The sequence below is a fragment of the Pipistrellus hanaki genome (genome assembly GCF_964339955.1).
Source record: "Pipistrellus hanaki genome assembly, chromosome: 2".
In the NCBI taxonomy this organism is placed as follows: domain Eukaryota; kingdom Metazoa; phylum Chordata; class Mammalia; order Chiroptera; family Vespertilionidae; genus Pipistrellus; species Pipistrellus hanaki.
This window is the reverse complement of record NC_140504.1, coordinates 24,468,013-24,491,376: the sequence shown is the minus strand read 5'-3', so window position 1 is coordinate 24,491,376 and position 23,364 is coordinate 24,468,013. Positions and strand designations below refer to the sequence as shown.

The 23,364-nt window shown below is 34.3% G+C and overlaps 1 protein-coding gene across 1 annotated transcript in view; it reads left to right on the top strand.

Moving 5' to 3' along the window:
- The window catches only part of SI (sucrase-isomaltase), a gene marked incomplete at its 5' end in the record, with an annotated part of 81,336 nt that overhangs the window by 35,385 nt on the left and 22,587 nt on the right, over positions 1–23,364 (top strand). The window contains 14 exons of the mRNA XM_084872645.1: positions 155–243; positions 4,204–4,253; positions 4,936–5,106; positions 7,633–7,788; positions 10,154–10,354; positions 13,342–13,496; positions 14,953–15,121; positions 17,417–17,513; positions 17,615–17,727; positions 17,816–17,941; positions 19,468–19,596; positions 20,342–20,452; positions 22,556–22,618; positions 23,061–23,177. Coding sequence (XP_084728771.1) covers positions 155–243; positions 4,204–4,253; positions 4,936–5,106; positions 7,633–7,788; positions 10,154–10,354; positions 13,342–13,496; positions 14,953–15,121; positions 17,417–17,513; positions 17,615–17,727; positions 17,816–17,941; positions 19,468–19,596; positions 20,342–20,452; positions 22,556–22,618; positions 23,061–23,177 — 1,747 coding nt within the window. The remainder of the gene's footprint in view (positions 1–154; positions 244–4,203; positions 4,254–4,935; positions 5,107–7,632; positions 7,789–10,153; positions 10,355–13,341; positions 13,497–14,952; positions 15,122–17,416; positions 17,514–17,614; positions 17,728–17,815; positions 17,942–19,467; positions 19,597–20,341; positions 20,453–22,555; positions 22,619–23,060; positions 23,178–23,364) is intronic.

Here is a 23,364-nt window from a genome sequence, read left to right as displayed (position 1 = left end):
AAAATTATTAATAAGCATATACATGAACTTTATTAATATCTTCACATATGGATGTGGAATTCATAAAAAAACTTTAGTTTGAAATGAACATATTTAGAGAAATTTTTAATATTATGCATTTATTTTTAATCATATATGCTTATAAACTTAACAGCCGGAAGAACCCTCTAGGACTGATAGTTGCATTAGATGAAAATAACAGAGCAAATGGAGACTTTTTCTGGGATGATGGAGAAACTAAAGGTAAGTCTCAAAGGGGATATGCTTCTTTTTTTATTACGGATTTCAGAGAGGAAGGGAATGAGAAAGAGAAATAGAAACATCAATGATGAGAGAGAATCCTTGATAGGCTGCCACCAGCATGCTCCCCCCAGGGATCCAGCCCACAACTCGGGCATGTGTCCTGACCAGGAATTGAACCATCACCTCCTAGTTCATAGGTCAACGCTCAACCACTGCACCACGCTGGCCAGGCAAGGAGATAAGATAGGCTTTTAAATGTTCATTCTGATGGAAATTTTTGACTTTATTCATATAAAGTTGCATTCGTTTCAAAACTGTAACAGGTTTTAGTTTTTAATTCCTGTTTTTAATATATTTTAGGGTCTATGTTACTTAATGAAATTTAACATTGTTATTTAAATTATATTTTAATAGCAATATTTAGTTTTGTCTATTGGATCATTGTAAATGTCTTTGACAAGTGTAGAGTTTATCAGATTCTTCTTCTTAATTAAACTAGTTAAATCCACATGTAAAAATCACATCAAATGTTCAACTGTGTTACATGATTCTAGTGATTAAAAATAGTATATAGTGATTAAAAATAGTAAAAGCAAAGAGAAATATATTTAAATGTGTCAAATTATTTTATAAGAATGTTACTATATAAATGGTTCACAATTTATTTCAATTGTGTCTTTAATTTTATTTCATGAGCCCAAACTTGGGAATTCAATAAACCATGAGTATAAAGAACCAATTCTTTCAAATATCTAATTATGCCAATAGTAAATATATCTGTTTGGCTATAATTTGTCTATTTCAGTTTTCTTCATAATTTTGTGGAGTATTTGTATCCGATTTATCTTAGTAGAGTGCTCTGAGATATGTTTTTAATATATGTGTATACAAAATAGTTTAGCTCCTATTTTATAGGGCACTACTTCTCTGTGTATTAAAGATGATTCTGTATCTTTAAACATCCAAATATTTCTAAATTAATTCCAAGAAGTAGTCTTATTGATGTGCTCTCTTATAATTTGAAAATATGGAATCTATGAAAAATCCTATTTTATCAAGTTTTATCTGTGGAACATGGATTACCACAATAACTAATACCACAACATATCTGCTCTACATATGGTCTTCCTCTTGACAGTTGATGATAATTTCATCTCTACAAAATGCTGAAAACCCTAGAATTGATTTCTTTATTCAACCTGGGAATTTTTCATGGTTCTACCTTACCTGGGTTCCCTCATCAGGCCATCTCTGTCATCACTACCATTTACTTTCTCATTACATTAGCTATTTAAGTGTTTAATAAGTCTACTGGAGGCCTGGTGCATGAATATGTGCACAGGTGTGATTCCTGGTCCTGGCCGGCAAAAATCAGGGCCATCTTGTCCACTCTCAGAGGGCGGGAGGAATCACAGGAGATTGACCGGCCAGCCTGGATTGGGCCAGTGCAGCCTGGGCAAGGAGGGAGGGATCATTCAGGGCTGAGTGGTTGGGGGAAGGGACTGCAGGAGGTTGACTAGCCAGCCAGTGGAGGGGGTGGACTATGGTAGGTTGGCTCACTGTGAGAGTGCACTCACCACCAGAGGGTAGCTCCTACATTGAGCATCTGGCCCCTGATGGTCAGTGCACATCATAGCAACTGACTGACTGGTCATTGGGTTGTTCGGTCATAATTGTCACTTAGGTGCATATATAGATATATAGATATATAGATATATAGATATATAGATATATAGATATATAGATATAGATATTTAGATGTATAGATGTATAGATCTATAGATGTATAGATGTATAGATCTATAGATGTATAGATGTATAGATGTATAGATGTATAGATGTATAGATATATAGATTAGAGGCCTGCTGCACAAAATTCGTGCACGGGGATGTGTGTTCCTAAGCCCAGCCTCCACCCTCTCCAATCTAGGACCCCTCAAGGGATGAACTCCCTAGCAGGCCTGGTCCCTCCCAAATGTCCCTCCCCCCCGTTGGCCAACTTGTGGTGGCCATCGTGTGATCACATAGGGACAGCCATCTTGTGTGTTGGAGTGACAGTCAATTTGCATATTATACTTTTATTAGATAGAATAGAGGTCTGGTGCATGGGTGGGGGCCAACTGGTTTTCCCTGAAAGGTGTGCTGGATCAGGGTGGGTGTCCCTTAGGGCATGGGGCAGCCTGGGCAAGGGTCCTGTGGTGGTTTACAGGCTGTCCACATTCCCCAGCAACCTAAGTGGAGGTCCCGGTATATGAGGTTTATTTATCTTTTATAATTGAAACTTATTAGCCTGGAGTGGGGCCAAGCCTCTTACTCGCTCCATGGCTGCACCATTTTTGTTGGGATTTGTTTATCTTCTATCGATATAATTGAAATTTTGTAGCCCTGAATGGAGGCCTGGGCCCACCACAGTGGGCGGAAAGCTTGGCTCTCTCCATTTCCGAGAAACCCAAGCCTCCTGCTTGTTCCGTAGCCACAGCCATATTGGTTAGGTTAATTTGCATACCCACTCCTGATTAGCTGATGGGCATATTTGTGGGTGTAGTGGAGTGATGGTTAATTTGCATATTACTATTTTATTAGATAGGATAGATTTTGTTAAATAAACCCTTTTACATTCTATTTACAATCCAGCAGGTAGAGGCATTCTTTCAAAAAAAAATGATTAAATCATCCATCTCTGCTCAAGATCATATAACACTTTTCTGTTTCACTCAGTTAGGAGCTAAAGTATTTACCAAGATTTAAAGCACTCACTATTACCTGTACTTTTTTGTGCACACATTCTCTCTTTCTTTAGTTATTCCCTGAGGCCCTGCATGTATCATTCTACTCCAGCACACTAACCTTCTTAATTTTTATCAAATATCTTAAAGCCTAAGAACACTAGAGTGAGCTGGCCCATGAAAATAGGTGCCAAACATTTACTACATAAAAATGGCATAAAAGTTGACTCTAGCAAACTAAATTATTTATAAACATCAATAAAAAAATGTTGTTGAGATAATACCTCTGCTGTTAGCATGTTGAACTTGATTTTAATATTATTTTTGTTTCTTTAATGATATAAATATCCCAAATATATTTCTTTTTTTCTACTTGTAAAATTTGATATTGGCTATCTACCTTTACATAAAAAGATGAATAAAAATATGAAGGTATGACTAAATCAGATTACTAAAGATGATATTTATATAATTGTGTGCTTTGGAAAGATAAAATGACAGTTTTATGAATAATTAATTTGTAAGTAAAACAACCAAATTACCTTAAATTTAGGTTCTGATTTTAATTTTATTTCCTAGGATTAAAATTATAAGTAAATTAATGTTATTGAGAGCATTATATAAATCCTAGGATCCCCTTTATATTTTTACTCTGTTTCTTTGAAAAAAACATTGGTCATAATTTTAAGTTTTTCTGTTAAAGAAAAATGTTAATAAAAATTAATTTTTATTATAAGTTTTGTTTTCTAAGAATTTCCATAAGCATTTTAGCATTTTTAAAAAAACTGAACTAAACATATATGCACTCATTATCTTTACTTACTGGAAACTATACTACCAAGATCACTTTATTTAGACGTAAATAAAAACCTTAATTAAAATGGAGAACTTGTTTAATTTGCTTTATTAATAAATGATAATTTTTTCAAAGTTCTTTTTTGTTTGTTTTGTTCATCCCACCCACTGATTTTTAGAGAGTAGGACAAAGGGAGGGAAAGAGAGAGATACATCGATTGATTGCCTCCTGTATACAGCCTGATTGGGATTGAACGTGCAACCCAGATATATGACCTTGTCTGGGAATCAAACCTGTGACCTTTTGGGTCATGGGCTGATGCTCTAACCACTGAACTCACCATCCAGGGCCAAAATTCATGTTGTATAAATGTAAAAATAGAGCAGAAATTTTAACCTTACAATGTGTTCTAATAACTTCTTTTTTTTTTCCTTTCAGATACCATAGAAAGAGGCAACTACATTTTTTACATATTCTCTGCTTCCAATGTAAGCATTCTCCTTGGACACAGTTAAATATATATCCCGTTGATGTCTGGATTATGCCTTTATTATGAATTTTTAAAAATATGTTCACATTTACATCTTATTGCAATATAAAGAAATGAAATAAATTATGAAATTAAATTGTTAAATTATAAATAAGCTGTTAGCTTACATTTTAAAATATTTAAATGTGATAGATAACTTAATGATGAATTGATGCACAGACATTTTGAGACTTTTTCTTAAAGTATTATGTCTGATTTAAAAAAAAAACACAACATGCTATAGAAAAATAATCTCAAGTTACCTGAATATATTTTGATATATCAGTCATAGCAATAGTTATCATGGATTTAAGGTGAGGAGGAAAAGGTTAATTTTGAATAATTAATAAGGTATTGGGTTTCTTTATATATTATTTTCACCCCAAACTAAATTACTCTTCAACATTAGGGCTGCAGTAGAAAGGATATATGTTAGTTTTAATCTTTGATAATAAATGTTATGGCATGTTCACAAAAAATTGAAGAATTACTAATGGGTATACTGTATTTATATGATATATGCTATTTTGAGATGGAGAGCTGGTGGAAATGGAAGGATAGATGATTGGTTTTCTTCCTATTTCACAATTGCATTGTTATTTCATTATGTTTAGTATAGAATATTATATATTTTTTTGCAGAACAAGTTAGATATCACCTGCACACACTCATCATACCAAGAAGGAACTGCTTTAGCATTTGAGACTATTAAAATCCTGGGGCTCACAGACGGTGTTACAGAAGTTACAGTGAAAGAAAATAATCAACCAATGCAGACTCACAACAATTACACTTATGATGCTTCCACCAAGGTAAATATCGTCTTTTAAAATATTTTTCTTGTCATATATTCATATTTAACATTGCATAACCATTCAGGCTTTTGTGTTTTCCTTTATGACATATCTTTCTTTTTTTTAATTTTCTTCTCCTTGTGCTGCCAATATTCCACTTTACATCATTCCAGTTTATATTTAGAAATCAATGTTAAGGCATCTCATTGCTACTTCTCCCTGTTTAATTTTATCTTTAATAACACTTATCTGTACCTTCCTAGTATTTTCTTATATCATTTTCCTACTCTGAACTCTTAAGATACATCTATTGCATACAATAGTCTAAATATTTTAGCTTCTTCTTTAAGACTCTCAGGTGTGATTTAAGCCACATCTTTAATTATTCTTTCTACTTCTTCTTTCATGAACTTTCATTGTCCTCAATATACTTTGTATATGTTTCTTCAAATTTTTGTTTACAACCCTTCTAGTACAAGATCCGTATTATACTTTATGCTTTTTTGAAAGGTGTACTAGAAAGGAAAATATGTGCATTTAAACATATCAAATTAATCTTTCTTTATCTAAGCCTCCTCATTTATAACATGAGATATTTAAATCATAATGTTGCTTTGGGTAATAAATGTATGTAATTAAATATTAAAAATAATAATTTAAAATACAGAAGTGATTTTTAGTGGTATTTACTTTTCTACCACTTATACAGTATAATACTGAATTATTAGTAATATCTACCTGAATAAATTATAAATTATTTTAGATACACAATATTTTCAGAGTATTTTTGTCTAACTCTTAAGACTCCTGTCTCAGAGTTTTTCACTTAGGGACTTCTATAAAAATATGTATTGGCTAAGTTATTTTTACTTAGTAAATATAGTATAATTTATATATTCCTAGGGACAACAGAAATAAATCAATAGAAATTAAATAGTACAAGTTTATTTGAGGATTTTATGACTCTAACAGATTATAAAGAATACATAATACAAAAATATTTTATTTTGCCTTTGCAGTCTCAACTTACTTATGTCTATTTTTATGTTTATATAATGATTTGAACAGATACTAGTAGACATAGTTTCCTAATCTGATTTTCATAAAAAATATTCTTGAATGTAGATTTATAAAAATATACTGGGATAAAAAAACTAAGCTATATAGATGAAACTCTGGGACAAATTATGTACATTTATTCCCATGTTATATAAATAATAACCAAATATAACTTCTTAATATTCCAATAATATAAATAATTGTGGATAGAATATAGATATATAATCTCTCTCTGTCCGTCTCTAATATATCCTATCTAATAAAAGAGTAGTATGCAGATTGTCCATCACTCCAACACACAAGATGGCCACCCCATGTGGTCAAAGATGGCTGCCCCCATGTGGACGCAAGATGGGCTGCAACAAGATGGCCAGCAAGGAGGGCAGTTGGGAGGGACCAGACCTGCAGGGAAGGGCAGTTGTGGGCAATCAAGCAAGAAGGGGAAGGCAGTTGAGAGGGACCAGGCCTGCAAGGGAGGGCAGATGGGGGTGATCAAGCCTGCAGGGTAGGGCAGTTAAGGGTGACCAGGCTGGCAGAGGAGGGAAGTTAGGGGCAAACAGGCTGGTGGGGGAGCAGTTAGGCATCAATCAGGCTGTCAGGGAAGAGGTTAGGGGGTGTGCAGGCAGAAAGGGTTAGGGGCTATCAGGAAGGCAGGTGAGCAGTTGGGAGCCAGCAGTTCTGTATTGTGAGATGGATGTTCGACTGTCTGTAGGATTGGGCCTAAAAGGGCAGTTGGACATCCCTCCAGAAGTCCCAGATTGGAGAGGGTGCAGGCTGGGCTGAGGGATACATCCTACCCCCCCCCCCCTGCACACCGCCCCCCCCCCCCCCCCCGTGCATGAATTTTGTGCATTGGGCCCCTAATATATATATTCTCATTTTATACATAATGCCATATTAACACCCCTCTAACTTGTCCCTCAAATATTTTAAACAATGAATAAAATTAAGGACAAAATTAAAGAAATATGTATGAATAAGTATTTCTCTCCTCTGACTCTAGGAGCCTCCATGTAAACCAAAGTGCTCAATTTGTTCTTACGTTTTTCTTCTTTGATGAGCCTAATGTGTTTTTCATACCTAGTATGCCCCAGGCATTATTCTAGGTGCTTTAAAGTTTACATATTCATTCTTTATAGCACCCCATTTTAATAGGGGTCATTATCGACCTTTAAAAATGTGAAAATATTGATGGTAGACACTTTTTCCCAAGACTCAGGAGCATTAAATGAAAGAACTGATTATTGAACTTATGTCTGGATTTACAGATAATACTTCACCTGCGTATCTATAATTCTCATCATTTTCCTGTTTTGAGGCATTAGCCATTTCAGTGGTATTCTATTCCATTCTTTAAGTATTATATTAAAGCACTTATGACTTGATTTGAAGAATTTCTGTGGTTGCTGCATTTTATAAATGTTAAATACATTTAAATTGCCCAATGGTCAGAAATAATCTTTAATGTTTTCTTTGTCTCCAAAGAGTCTCCTCATTTACAATCTCAAGTTGAACCTTGGAAAAAATTTTACCGTTCAGTGGAATCAACTTTTCTCAGAAAATGAAAGGTTTAATTGTTATCCAGATCTAGAAACTGCAACCAAGACAAGCTGCGAAGAACGTGGCTGTATATGGCAACAGGTAATAAGAATTTTAATTTTGATACATGTTATGGTTTTCACATAGCATTTCACTGTAATCTTTACAAATTATAATTTTAATTTAGTTATAATTATAATTCTGCAGCATAGAGACTAAATTCATCTGGATAAGCATTTGGGATTTGAAATAGGAATTCTGGTAGAAAAATTTTTCTTTATCTTAATTTATTTTCCAAACCTCTCTTAGTAAATGCCAGACGGAATGAAAGTGTAAGTTACTTTTCAGCCACTGGATAACGTAACTGCATTTAATAAAATAGTGGTGTATCTGCTGGCTGTACCTCAAAATTATCCTTGTCTTCACCCAATTTCACATTTGTACTGATGCTGGCATCAGATCACACAAACTCTCAAGGGTCCTATTGCTCTGATATTACTGAAACCTTAGATTTAAAAAATCTCAGAAATTATGCTCATGTGTGAAGAGAGACAGAACTGGATCTTAAAAAAATAAAATTAGACCTACTCAAAGACATATCTTATTAATTTTAATTAATTAGATATTATGTGGCTAAACCAAGTTTTAAAAAATGATTTGTTGAATACTAAGTCTATAGGTTTTTATACTATTTCTGCAAATTATGCAGCAAGATTGTTTTCATCCTGACTAAAAACTTAGCAATGCCGATGAACTAACAGTAAGAAAGATAAATAAGAACACTTATACAATGATAAAGAGGAATTTATATTGGGAAGAAATAAAGCTATCTATGACAGAGACATATATAGATTCTGCGATTTTTGGAAGTCAATCATAGTTCTGATTCTATTGACATTCAGTTTAATGCAGTTGATATAAGTATTACAGTATTCCTATCGGTTAAGAATTGCTTGAAGCTTTGAATATTAGAGAGCTAAAATCTGATTTTGTGAAACAAAATAGGATTTATTTTTTTTTTTTTACAAATAAGAATCCAAAGCCTAACATAATCAACTCTCAGTGTCATCAGTGTCCTATATTTCTCATTTGTTTTTCATCAGCAATCTTGTCTTATAGCTTCCACCATTATATCTGCATTCCAAGTCCTGAAAGTAAAAGTGCAAAGGGCATCCTAATTAATCACCTTATACCATTTTCTTTTAAGGAGGTTTAGAGGGTCATATACAACTTGCTCAAAAGAGAATTAAAAATGTGGATGGGCATATTCTTCTCCCAACAGTATAATCCTGTCTAATCAAGAGAGAATATGCTAACTGCATCACACCCTCACAAAGATGGCAGAGCCCACAACCAATAAGGAGGGAATATGCTATAATAATTGCTACCACGTACTCAAAGATGGCAGCACCCACAGCCACAAGATGGCAGCTCCCAGCCCCCTCAGTCCCCTGCTCCATGCACCCGCCTCTGGAGTCCCCAAGTATACTCTGTCCCCCAGCTGCCTAGGGCCAGCCTGAAGTGCAGGCAATCCTTGGATGGCAGCTTCCCAGCTACCCAGAGCTGGCCCCAGGCACAAGTAAGCCTCAAATGGTGGCAGCCTAGCAGCCTAGGGTGGGCCCAAGGTGCAGGCAGGCCTCAGTTGGCAGCTGCCCAGGGCTGCCAGAGGCTCAGGTAACCAGGGCTGGCCATGGCTTGCACTGCCAGCAGTGACAGCAGCAGAGGTGTGATGGGGGTGTCACCTTCCCCTGATCACCAGGTCACTCCCCTCCCTGAGGGCTCCTAGACTGTGAGAGGGGGACCCCCTCCAGTGCATGAATTTTCAGGCACCAGGCCTCTAGTAATTCAATAAATAAGGAAGATTGGATAATGGGTTGTGGTAAGGCAACTACTCGTTAGTGCCACAATTATTATGGTTTTCTTAGATCCTATTTTCCACCCCTATGTAAACCAATTAGCTCTGATCTTTTGTCAGTATTTTTATTTCAAGTACTGATCAAGTTGTAATTGACCAATATAAGAACCAGCCATGAAATAAGGAATATTATAGTTCTGTATAAGTAGAATAAAATAATTTTAAGTACTGTCCCTTTTGAGGGTTAACACACAAAAGGCAATAGTCAGTATGAAGATCAAAATTTGCATGTATCAAAATTTATGAGTAATATACTTAATTTTTGCAAAGACTACACAATCATCCTATTTTCTGAGTTGGAAATAGAAATTTGATCCTTCTGCTCTATTGGTCTACTTTTAGAGTTAAAATACAAATATTGTCTATAACATTTTAGTACATGGTATCTTGGGTTACATAATATATGTTTTATGTTGTGACTGCAATTTTATTTTATATTTAACAATAAAATCTGTAAACAACATGTGATTAAGCAAGTTTACCTTACATTTTTTAGAGCCAAATATTACATTGCTTACAGTGTTTGTCAATAAACATATATTGTGTTTTCAGACTACGTCCGGAGCACCTCATTGTTACTTTCCTAAAAATGACAACTCTTATTTAGTCACTTCAACTAAGTATTCATCAATGGGTATAACTGCTGACCTCAAGCTGAATACTGCAAATACTCGAATTAAGCAACCTTCAGTACCCATCTCAACTCTTCGTGTGGAGGTGACATATCACAAAAATGAGATGCTGCAATTCAAGGTATGTTTAGCGTAAAGAATTAAGTATTATTAATTGGATCGGTGACTTGCTTTTCTATAAAGATTATAGCTTGGTGCACATTAAATAAAGCTCCTCATTTGTGCAAACTTTGTGAATAAGCATATAATAGTAATTTTTGGGGTGATTGGGGTGGGCTAAAAGGAGTAAATGGGGAGAAAGTGGATACTTATAATACTTTCAACACTAAAGATAAATTTAAAAAATGTATTTAAACTAGTGTCCTGGGCACACAAATCCATGCATATTGAAAGGAAATTAATTAGAAGGTAGCTGGCAGGGCAGAGCTGGGCAAGATGGGCCAGCCACGCCTTGGAGCCAACCTCCCATGGTCCCTCCCCAGCCGGCCACACCTTGGGCAGTGCCAGCTCGAAGGGCATCAGTGGAATGAGTGGGGTCCCTCTGGCAGGTGGAGTCCCTCAACCTGGGTCTCTATCATCCCCCAAGGGGTCCCGGAGGGTGAGTGGGCACTCTGCAAAGTTGCTGTTGTACAGAGTGTGGGACACAAAAGCAAGTGTGCAGTAAACCAGATATGGGGCCAACAGTGCCCCAGCAACAACATAACCCATGGCCAAAGGTGGCATCACATGGCCCTGCGAGAAATCAGGCTCCCTCCCTCTGGTTCCGGGGTGTGTCGCCTAAGAACTGCCGCTGCCAAGTCACTGCAGCTCCCCAGCTCCTGCGTTGAGTGTCCCTGGTGGTCAGTGTGTGTTATGCCTCCTGTCTGGTCAGATTGTCACACAGTCGCTTAGCCTTTTATATATATAAATTATTCCTAAATAGATAAATCATTTAGAATGCACTATGTTGCTAATATCATTAAAATAAACTTTTTTAAAAAAGCGAAACAGGATGCTTACTATTTCCATTATTTTTACAGTTATCTAAATCTTCTTGTTTAATGCCTTAACATATACAAAAAAAACCATACCTATTTCTTTCAAAAGTTACACTTATATGTAACTATTTTTCACTTAAGACCTCCAAAAGAATCCATTAAAAACAACACTATTACAGATAATAAGATCAGCAAAATGACTGTATATAAAATGTGTTTCCAAAAAATGTTTTACTGTACAATATCATTCACCATATAGAACTTGAAATGGTGGCAAACCCAATTGGCAAAATCAAATGAGAAGAACAATCATATAAATACTAAAAATATTTAAAATCATAGAAGTGAGTTGACTGACTCTAAGCAAAAGTAAGTATTAAAAAGTGCTGATAGATATTAAATAAGTACTGAGAAATCCTAATGACATTCAATTTTTAAAATGTTAACTCATTTTTATCAATTGATGCTTTAAAATAGTTTTCATAGAAATCTTAATTGAATATTATTGGAGATTTAATAACAGAACCTTTATATTTATCTGTAAAAGTAAACATGACAATAACAATACTTAAAGTTTATCCAAAAAATAGATTATATTTACAAAATTACAACAGCATAATTGCCATTAGAATAACCTCACAATTTATCACAGTGATGACATAAAATATATATGTATATATAACATATAATGATAACATGTATTTATGTAGTTTTATATATATGACTAGAGGCCCAGAGCATAAAATACATGCATGGGTAGGGTCCCTAGGCCTGGCTAGAGGTCAGGGCTTATAGGGGCCTTCCAGCTGCCTACTGGAGCCTTCCTTTGTTTCATGCTGACCATTGGTGGTCAGTGTATGTCATACTGAGCGATCAAACTTTGCATATTAGCCATATATATATATATATATATATATATATATATATATATATATAGTAATTAAAACATAAGCTCAGAAAACAACTAGCTGCATATTTATCTTGTATCTGGTTAGTAAACATCTTTCAAATTATAGATATAATAAAGACATAAAAATCAGAGATAAAAATCTATGTATTTCCTATGGAAACAATTACATTTCAACATTAATAAACACTATAAAAATTAGAAGACAAACAAAAAATGACTAAATATCAGATACCTTGGTCATAAAAAGCAAGCAATTTCAACTTACGCAAACAAGAAAAATATTAAGATCAAAAAACATGCATATAATAAAAGAAGCAATAATTGGAAATAAAAATATTATAATACAGTCTTAATAATCAAAAGAATAAGAGACAAATTCAAAGAGTGGGAAATCTCAATTTTGAATAATTATGTAGAAAAACATTGGTTGACATTATCAAGGAAATAAAGGACAATTTAAAAAATAAACACTTTTAATGTACCATAAAATAGTACCAGAGCACACATTTTGGTGAGAATAGTCATTAGTACACTAATTCTGACAAACAGTTTACAAATAGGTATCAAGGACCTTACAAATATTAGTACATTCTTACCTAATCCTTTACTATTAAGACATGTGCTGAGGAAATGAAAGCATGAATAAATATATGTTTACATTAATATGTGGGATCATACATATGACAAAAATATTAAAACATCTATTGTGTCTAAACTGAAGTGATAAATAATTTTGTATCTTCATATAGGAGACTATTTGTCTCTTAAATCTGATTTTGACGATTTATCATTATGTGGAGAAAATAATTACAAAATTAAAAAAAGCATAAAACACAGAAGGTAATTTGATCTCATTATCTGTTTATGTATCTACATGGGATTGAATATATGAATATCTATATGTAGATGTATATATGTGTCCCCCCAAAATGTATACAAATTGTAATAGCTGATAGCTTCAGATTCTATTATATTTGAAAATGAAATGTATTTTAATAAACATTGCCTTTAGAGTGTGTATACATTATACATTTTTGGAATATACATATACATATACATATACATATACATATATATATGCCATAGATACAGAATTAAGAATTATGTAAACAAGCATTATATGTATTCTTATTAGAGCCATCATTTAATTTTTAAAATATTTATATAACATGTCACCAAATTAGAGCAAAACGTTTCTATTTTTATTATTATCTCCAATAGATTTTTGACCCCCAAAAAAAGAGATATCAAGTTCCAGTACCATTAAACATTCCAGCCACACCTACAAGTACTTATGAAAATAGACTTTATGATGTTGAAATCAAGGAAAATCCTTTTGGCATCCAGATTCGACGAAGAAGCACAGGAAGAGTTATGTAAGTGATTGAATTATTTGAAAATAACAATATCTTGATTTTATCCTAGGAGGGGGAAAGAAAGATGATTATTTCCATAGCTTTCACTGTGCTAGAGTATCATCATACTAAAAATGGTTTTAGTTGTATTAAATAAATTGATCTACTTTAACATTTTTAACCTAAACAATTAGAGCATAATAGGACTATCATTAAGGATTGTCTAAAATGTCATTTACACTTTGGATGTGATAGATTTTATTAGTACATGAAATTCATGCATAGAGGGGGGAGTTGTCCCTCAGCCCGGACTGCACCCTCTCCAATCTGGGACTCCTCAAGGATCGGGCTAGATGGGCAGTCAGACATCCCTCTCACAATCCAGGACTGCTCACCTGCCTACCTGCCTGATTGCCCCTAACCACTTCTGCCTGCCAGCCTGATCACCCCCTAACCACTCCCCTGCCAGACTGATCAATGTCTAACTGCTCCTCTGCCAGCCCAATTGCACCTAACTGCTCTCCCCTCTAGTCCTGGCTCCCCCTAACTGCTCTCCCCTGCTGACTTGGTCAACTGCAACTGCCCTCCCCTGCAGTTTTGATTCCCCCTGACTGCCTTCCCCTTAAGACCTGGTCCCCCCCAACTACCCTACCCTGCAGGCCTGGTTCTCCCCCCATTGTCCTCCCCTACAGTCCTTATCATCCCCAATTGTCCTCCTCTGCTGGCCCAGTCACCCCTAACTGCCCTTTCCTGCAGGCCTGGTCCCTCCCAACTGCCCTTCCCTGCTGGCCTGATTGCCCAGAATTGCCCTCCCCTGCTGGCCATCTTGTGGTGTCCATCTTGTGTGTTGGAGTGATGCTTAATTTGCATATTCCTCTTTATTATATAGGATATTCAGATTTTTTTTTCAAAGCAGGTTGAGAACCAAACCAAGACTCCTCTTAAAAATCATGATTAATTTTAGCAAAATAAGTAATTAGAAATGTGTTATGTAAATATTTTATTAGAACTTTTATAATCAAAGTTTAATTGGTTCTAGAATTTGATTAATACTATTTAGCTAGGCACTAATGAAAGGAAATTAATATATATACATCTAGATATTTTTATGTCATAATGAATAAATTTAAGAAAAATGTTTTGGTTTTTGTGTGAAATTCTCTATTTGTATAGAATTATAATATACTAAAAGATACTTTAATGTAATTTAACTTGCCATGCTATCTTTGAGAAGATGTTGACCAGTTGTTTTAACAACATATTGTCAGAATGGATACAAATAATAAGGAAAAGTATGTATTACAAAAAAATTTTGTTTTGAAAATAATTTTGTTTCAAAAGTTAACAAACTCAGCCATTTTGTAAAAAAGTCCTGGTGCAAAGGTATACTTTTCAATATTTGAGAATCGCCATTGTTATTTGTGGTACGATTTTCTAAATGTTTACAGAAATAAGAATTGTTTTCTTTTGTTTTCAGCTGGGATTCTCAGCTACCTGGATTTACTTTTAATGACCAGTTCATTCAGATATCTACTCGCCTGCCATCAGAATATATATATGGTTTTGGGGAAGTGGAACACACATCATTTAAGAGAGATCTAAACTGGCACACTTGGGGAATGTTCACAAGAGACCAACCCCCTGGTGTAAGTATCAATTTTCAGCTATCTCATGAGGCAACGAGTACCACGATCAGGGTCCCAGGCACTTCTATGAAGGCCTGTTCAGTTACTTTGGTATTGAAGCAATGACAGAGGTGCTGGAGATCCACAGAGTTACTTCAATGGTTTTTTGAAAAACAAACAAAAAGTCACCATCAATTACTGGCAGAAGTAGAGGATTAGATGGATCACTTTGAGTACAGTGAGGGATGAAGCAGTGACCCAATTCCTTATCTCAACTGCGGAGAAAGAGCATTGAGATTCGGCATCCCCTGCCAAATCCATGTCTACTCCCAGCTTTTAGAAAGTAACTGAATAGAGTTCTCTTTAACTTTTTTTCTTTTCCTTCTTAACGATTCGATGCCAACTTTTTCCTTTCTGACATACCGCTGCAGTTGTGCATTTTTATGAGTCCGTCCTGCTAGTTACATCTTTTAAAAAGTGTTTTGATAAGCTCATGTCACTTTCCCCAGTGTTTCCACTTACTAATTAAATACACATCATGAATATTTAATGCACTGCATAACGAATATCAGCTATAGTTATGAAACAAACAAAAAAAAAAACGGTGTTCAGGTCCGAGTGTGTTGTCTCCACAAAATTGAAAAATGAGCTTGGGGAACAAAAACAGTAGGTGGAAGCAAACTTTATTGAGACAAAGACAGACTCCCTGAAGCAGGTCTCAGCAGGAGGAGGGTCCAGAGCAGGTTACCCATGAAAGCTTCTTTGCCTCAGGTTCCAAAGTCCCATGTCCCCCAGGCCAGTTGTGGGAAAGGTGCTGCTGGGGTTCCCAAAGCAGGCCGGTGTACAGAGCTTCCGTTCTGCATTGCAGCCTTGTGTGGTTCAGCATCCAAGCTAATTCGAGTCCATTAGTCCATGTGTGGAGTCCTACATGGCCAGAAGCTGGGTGGGCACAGGGGAGCACATCCACTGCCACAGGCAGATGAGAGAGAGAGAGAGAGAGAGAGAGAGAGAGAGAGAGAGAGAGAGAGAGAGAGAGAGAGAGAGAGCTTTTTTGTTTAGTGGTAGATACATGCCTTGTTAGCTCCTGATTGGTCCTTTCATAGAATTCTGCCTAGTAACATAGTTATGATTGGTTATAGGCCTCACTGCCTTGTGATTAGTTATCTGCAAGCTGTTGGTCTTAGCAACATCCATACATTTTACAGTTCACATCTCTAGACACTGGAGCCCTTCTTTCCCCACCCAGCTGGGTTGCCTTAGCCGGGTTCAGGTCTAAGTCCTTCTGTTTGTCTCTGTGATGCAGTCAGCAGACTGTATCCTGTCCATGTCTTCAAGGTCCTGCTATTCTAGGACTTCCCCTCTCTTCCTTCCCTCCCAAGGTCCCATCTCTGACTGCCTAGCCCTTCTGTCTCCTCAGTCATTCTAGACATATCATGAAAAAATACATTTTTTTATAAAATACTAGCTTATCTCCATGTGCCACATGTGATGTTTACTTAGAGGATATGCTAATTGCATCTTTTAGCTAGATTTTTTTGTTAGGTGCCTAAACAACTCTTTTTGCAGCACAATATTTCACACTCAACTTATGAAGGAGGTTTTTCATTTATATCTAATTGGAAAAATATATTTTATCAAACTTTACTTCTTTAAAATCCTTCAACATTAGCCTTGGCACTATTAAGTTAATATACCCTTTATTCTCAATATGCAAATTTTCTTTCACATGCTATTCAATTATTTGGATTTCTTATGGGTCACAGATACTAGTTTTTTGGGGGGATCATCATCTTATAAATGTTGTGACCCTTGGCAAGTCATTTCATGACCCTAAGTATATAGTTCATTTATTTTAAAATATAAAAAATCTAGTTAAAATGTAATTAAATATTTATATGTTATAATTTTAAATAGAAAGTATATAAACTTAGATAATGATCATATCAATTACCTAAGAAGTTGAATAGTTTAATCATTTTAATGAAATTAAATTATGGAAAAAGAAGTACAACTTTATAAAATAAATTAACGTATACAATCTGTAAAAAGAGACCCAATTACCCTAAAACCAATGGGCTGTTACATCAATATGAGACAGTTTTGTGGGTATTACATATCTGTATATTTATTTGCATGATCTGAAGCAATCATAGTTCTAATAATGAAAAGATCAATTTCTAAGGGAAATATGGATAATTCAGTTTATTTGTGCAAGGAGTAACATTTAACTTCCTATAATTTAAATATTACATTGACAAACTTGACATGGTCTTATCATCTGAATATATGTTATGTTTATTTATTTATTTTTTTTAGTATAAACTAAATTCCTATGGATTTCATCCCTACCACATGACTCTGGAAGATGAGGACAATGCTCATGGAGTTCTCTTCCTAAACAGCAACGCAATGGGTAAAACCATCATATTTTTCAAATTTCTCGTGTTTTCTGTGACTTTTAATAAATAATATTTTGTACACAGATAACAATGTAATCACGTTTTGAACTTCTAGATGTGACATTTCAGCCCACGCCTGCTCTAACTTACCGTACAGTTGGAGGAATCTTGGACTTTTATATGTTTTTGGGCCCAGCTCCAGAAGTTGCAACAAAGCAATACCACGAAGTATGATTGAGTTTGTTTTTAGAAAAAAAAAAAAAAATTCTCTCCATAAGTAATTCTCTTTGTTCACAAATAATTTTTGTTTTTAAAGGTAATCGGCCGACCAGTCATGCCAGCTTATTGGGCTTTGGGATTCCAGTTATGTCGTTATGGCTACAAAAATACCTCAGAGATTGAGGAGCTGTATGCAAGTATGACAGCTGCTCAGATCCCCTATGTATGTACATACTTTTAAAAATGTTTTAAATGTGTCTTGTAGAAAATCAGAGTGAAATAAACACATGCGCTTTAAAATTATTTTTAGCATTTGGCAAAAATCAAGGCTTAGTCTTTAGTAGCGCTTAATAAATTGGAAATAAAATTTTTATAAAATGTAAAATCTTTTTAAGATTGATAAAGAAAAAGTAATAATACAATTTTTTTTTTCTGTTTTTCTCCTATTCCATGCTCCTGAGTTGTATTGAATAAGTCACTGTGCATTTGTATTTCTCTCATCAACATTGGGTTTCATAGATAGTCAGACACATTTCCCATATTCTCGATAGATGGGAGAGAGGGTCCACAGAACTGTTCCATTAACGAATGTAACAAATTACAGGGAAGAATTGGAGATAAAACTGTACTTTTTTCCCTGGGGTAGATACTTGTAATATTAGACTACAGAATTAGAGGGCTGGCAAAATATCTTATGCCTCAATGTTTGAGAAAATAAATATTCCTAAATCCAGAAATAATTATTTCCTGTAATTTTATACTTTAGTAGTAAGGAATTCAGAGTTTTGCCTGGTAACACTTAAGAATGGGAATCTAGAGTGGTAGATGTATATAAGTACTCATTCTAAGAAGAATGAGATGGACTTCATTATAAGACTGAGTATATATAGTACAATTCAATATCTGATTCCTGAGCATGGTATTATGAGGATATTAGCTATATAGTGGATGAGATAGAAATATGCAAATGGGATTTTTTTTAAAAGAAAAGAAAATTTTCCCCCCATTTTTTTAAAATAAAAAGGGCCATCCACTATATTTGTCATATATTTTATAACAACTATAATAGAAGAAAATTAAGCTAATGTCTATTTACAGAAAATAATTAACAAATTTGTTACTTAGGCCTAATTAAAAATTTCATGATAACATTCAAACATTTATTAGAGATATCTGCAAATACTTATTTTATTATTTTGCTTATCTTAGCTTGGGTTATTATTTCAAAATTGATGTTGTTGATTAAAAAAAGAAGAAAAAATCTTACACTATTTAATGAATTTACTAGTGATTCTTTCTTTCTCTTTGACAATATTAGAATTATTTGAAATTACCCTATATTTGCTTTATTTTTTCCAGAAATAGTGCAATGCCTATTTCTGTACACACTGTACAAAATTCCGAATTGCCATTTAACATAATTTTATAATGTCATAAATCCTTTACTTCTGTCCCTGTTTTCTCTGGGAATTACATGATAAAATATACTGACTTAAAATAATTTTGACTTCTAAACCAAAATTATAAAATGGACTGTTAACAAAATATTTATGTGAACTTGTTCCTAAAATATTTGGCATTCTTACATTCTACTTTTATTCCTGAGTATTGCATTACCTGATTAATTCTCTTTCTGATCAAGTGAAACTTTTATATTGTTAATGTTTTCATAAGTATGATAAAATGCGATACACTTATGCTTGTGATTCTTGCCCCACTACTGCAATCTGCAATTCTCATATTTTTCAGGATGTACAATACACAGACATTGATTACATGGAAAGACAATTAGATTTCACAATTGGTAAAGACTTCCAGGACCTGCCTCAGTTTGTTGACAAAATAAGAAGCGAAGGAATGAAATACATTATTATCCTGGTCTGTATTTATAGTTTATATTTCATCGGAGTCTTATTACCTTTTTTTAAATTAAGATTTTTCTTCTAGATTTAGGGATACTGGAGGTGTTTCAAAATAGGAATTATATAAGTTTGGATTCTACTCCCAAATCTACAACTTTCTTCCATTAACACTTTATTTTATGTACATGGGCTGCTACCAGAATACCTTTATACTTGGTATATCTTTAGAGACCTAAGACTAAAGCTGGGAGTCCAAAGCTACCTGGTTTTTAATAATTACCCATGCTGTAAACTGGCCTCAATGTATACTAGAACCTATCACAAAGTAAGGATGGATTGTCTCTTATACAATTCCCAAATCATTCTCTAGGACTGAAGCCTTACAAAGTTTCCCATGTTTGAAACTTTGCCTTCAACTTAGGGATTTAGTAGGGAGCATATTTCATTCATATCTCACAAGAAGTATGCTAAGCGGCCAGAAATCCCCCTGGGAAAATAAAGACAAAAGAAAAACTCTAGTAATCTTGCTTGAAATCGTAGCAAATATATTTCCAATGTTCTTACATTATTTTCCTAAGGAATTTAGAAGAGAACATAGAACAGTAAAATTTGGATCATCAGTCCATTTCTTAGTCCATGTCTCTGAGAGCACAATATAATGATAAATGTAGTAATGGAAAATTCCAATGTTTCATAACAACTACCCAAGAGGCTTTGGTTTTATCTCATAGTGATGGGGTTTGTATTTCATTTCAATTTAGGATCCAGCAATTTCAGGAAATGAAACGGATCCTTACCCTGCATTTCAAAGAGGAATGGAAAAAGATGTCTTTGTCAAATGGCCTAATACCAATGATATCTGTTGGGCAAAGGTACTGAATTGACCTTGAAATAAAATATGTAACACATGCTATTTCATTGAAAGTTTCTACTGAATTAAAACACTGTTAAAAACATGTTCAGAGAAATATATGTATTGTGTGGAGTATAATGGTTTAATAGCTAATAAAGAAAAGAATATATACTATTGGGTTTAATCTAAATTATTAGAAACAGAAAAGGAGTCATACAAGTTATATGTCCAAATAATATTTGCAAATATTTGTTTCATCTTTAAATTTTTGTTCTTGGTACTCATTTTTTTTTATTATAAAACCACCATTAATAACATGGCAATTTATTATTCTATACTACAAGAGACATTTAAATGTATGCACGTCTCTTAAAAACATTTCATTAACAAAATAAGCAATGCTTTTTAAGAGCTATTTTCATATTTCTAATTTGAACAAGGAATATAATTTACTATATTGCATTTAAACAATAATAATATGCCTTGTGGGATCCTTTTTGGATTTTGGACTACATATAGGTCATCAGTGATAAAAGTGGTGCAGTTCAAAATTGCCTATAGATTAGTTATTAGTATTGTATTAATATTAACCTCTTTGTGTTTTTTTATTTTTTATTTTTTTAATATATTTTATTGATTTTTCACAGAGAGGAAGAGAGAGAGATAGAGAGTTAGAAACATCGATGAGAGAGAATTATTGATCAGCTGCCTCTTGCACACCCTCCACCAAGGATGTGTCCGCAACCAAGGTACATGCCTTTGCCCGTAATCGAACCCAGGACCTTTCAGTCCGCAGGCCGACGCTCTATCCATTGAGCCAAACCGGTCCTGGCTCTTTGTGGTTTTTTTTTAGAAATATATTTTATTGATTTTTTACAAAGAGGAAGAGAGAGAGATAGAGAGCTAGAAACATCAATGAGAGAGAGACATCGACCAGCTGCCTCCTGCACACCCCCTACCAGGGATGTGCCCACAACCAATGTATCAATACATGCCTTTGACCAGAAATGAACCTGGGACCTTTCAGTCTGTAGACTGATGCTCTATCCACTGAGCCAAACCAGTTCTGGCAACCTCTTTGTTTTGATCATTGCATGGTAGTTATATATATATATATATATATATATATATATATATATATATATATATATATATATATATACATATGTGAACATTAGGGGAAGCAGGGGGAAGGTCATAGAAAATCTCTAGGTAAAATTTTTGTAGCTTTTATGTAAATTTGAAAATAATTTCAAAATTAAAGGTAAAAATAAAATGGGGGGAAAAAACTATGATAAACAGTGAAAAATTATATTTTAAGAAACATGCAAGTATGGACATAAAAAGAGATTTTGTTCAACCTGCTTTCTTGCCACTCTATATTTCTGTACTTTTTCTGTATGCTTCTAATCTCTGATCTGTGCTTCCACTTTCAGCAACAAGTACTTTGTAGGTAATTAGTCCTTTGAGATAATTTATAATTTTATATGGGACCTTCTAATTTCTGAAACATAGAATCAAATTCCCAGACATCCAGCGTGATTGGATTGGGTCTGGATTTTGCGTGTTTGTGGTTGAGGGGGAGGAAAACGTTAGGAAGGAGGCAGGGCAGGGATGGTGATGGAGGTGGAGGGTAGAGAGAATGGGATTTAGTACAAACTGTGAAACCAAAAAATATATTTTCCTCAGCAAGATATCATCCAACTCAGATCTTCATTACCTTTTACATAAAAATATATTTACTATTTTTATATTTTAATCCTGGAATAATTATAGAAACAGTTTTAATATACTACATTAAATTAAATTTAGTATATGGTTTTCATATTATTGCTTCATCAGACCTTTGGTTTCATGAATCGTTTCAAAATCACTACCTACAGCTCTGGTTGGCTTTTTATTTCTTATTTACCACATTAAATTAGAGATTTACATGGGAAATGGGAATAGTTTGAGAATAGCACATATTGTAAAACGAAAACTGAAAAAGCTAAATGAAAGAATTACTAATCTGGAATCTTGAGCCTCTAAAACTCTATTATAATTTATTTACAACACAGTCATGTCATACTGAAGTTATTTTAAACTGTTTTCCAATTTCTTCTTCTTTTTTTTTTTATAGGTTTGGCCAGATTTACCTAATATAACGATAAATGGAAGTCTGACTGAAGATGAAGCTGTTAATGTAAGTTTTGCATTCACTAATTGTATAACTGAAAGAAATTTAGCCCGTGGATTTAATGATCACTTTGACCAATCATTCATTTTGAATACTTTCCCGAAAAGTAGATGGCTTATTTTCTAATTCTCCTCACCATGCACAGCAATGGCAAAGTTACTGTATAAGGCTCTAAGGATAAGGTGTAAAAGCTTCCCTATCACTCTGAGAAGCATTGAAATACATTTCTGTATATTTTGAACTGTTTATTTACAATCCATAAGAGAGCCCCAGGCTGTTCTCTCTCTCTCTCTCTTTTTATCGCCGCTGGGGGGTTGGAGGGAAATCATATACATTTATGGAATTCACTTGTCCACATCTTGCGGATCTGACAGGCAAATGTCTGACTTAGATGCACATGGTCTCTCGTTTGATTTTATGATTTTTGGTGTAAATTTTATCTTCACAGGCTTCCAGAGCTCATGTCGCTTTCCCAGATTTCTTCAGAACTTCCACATCACAGTGGTGGGAAAGGGAAATTGTAGATTTCTACAATGACCAGATGAAGTTTGATGGCTTGTGGATTGTAAGTAAACTTTGAGTAATTTATATTCTATGTCAGAGACTTTTAACAGATATGCCACGGCAGGCACAACGGTGTGCCACAAGAAATTTTATAATATGTGAAACCTAACTATTTTGTCAGGGGCACTGACTTCTATCAAATAAAAAATGATGATAGCCAACACATCAATAGCCATCTGGTATGAATG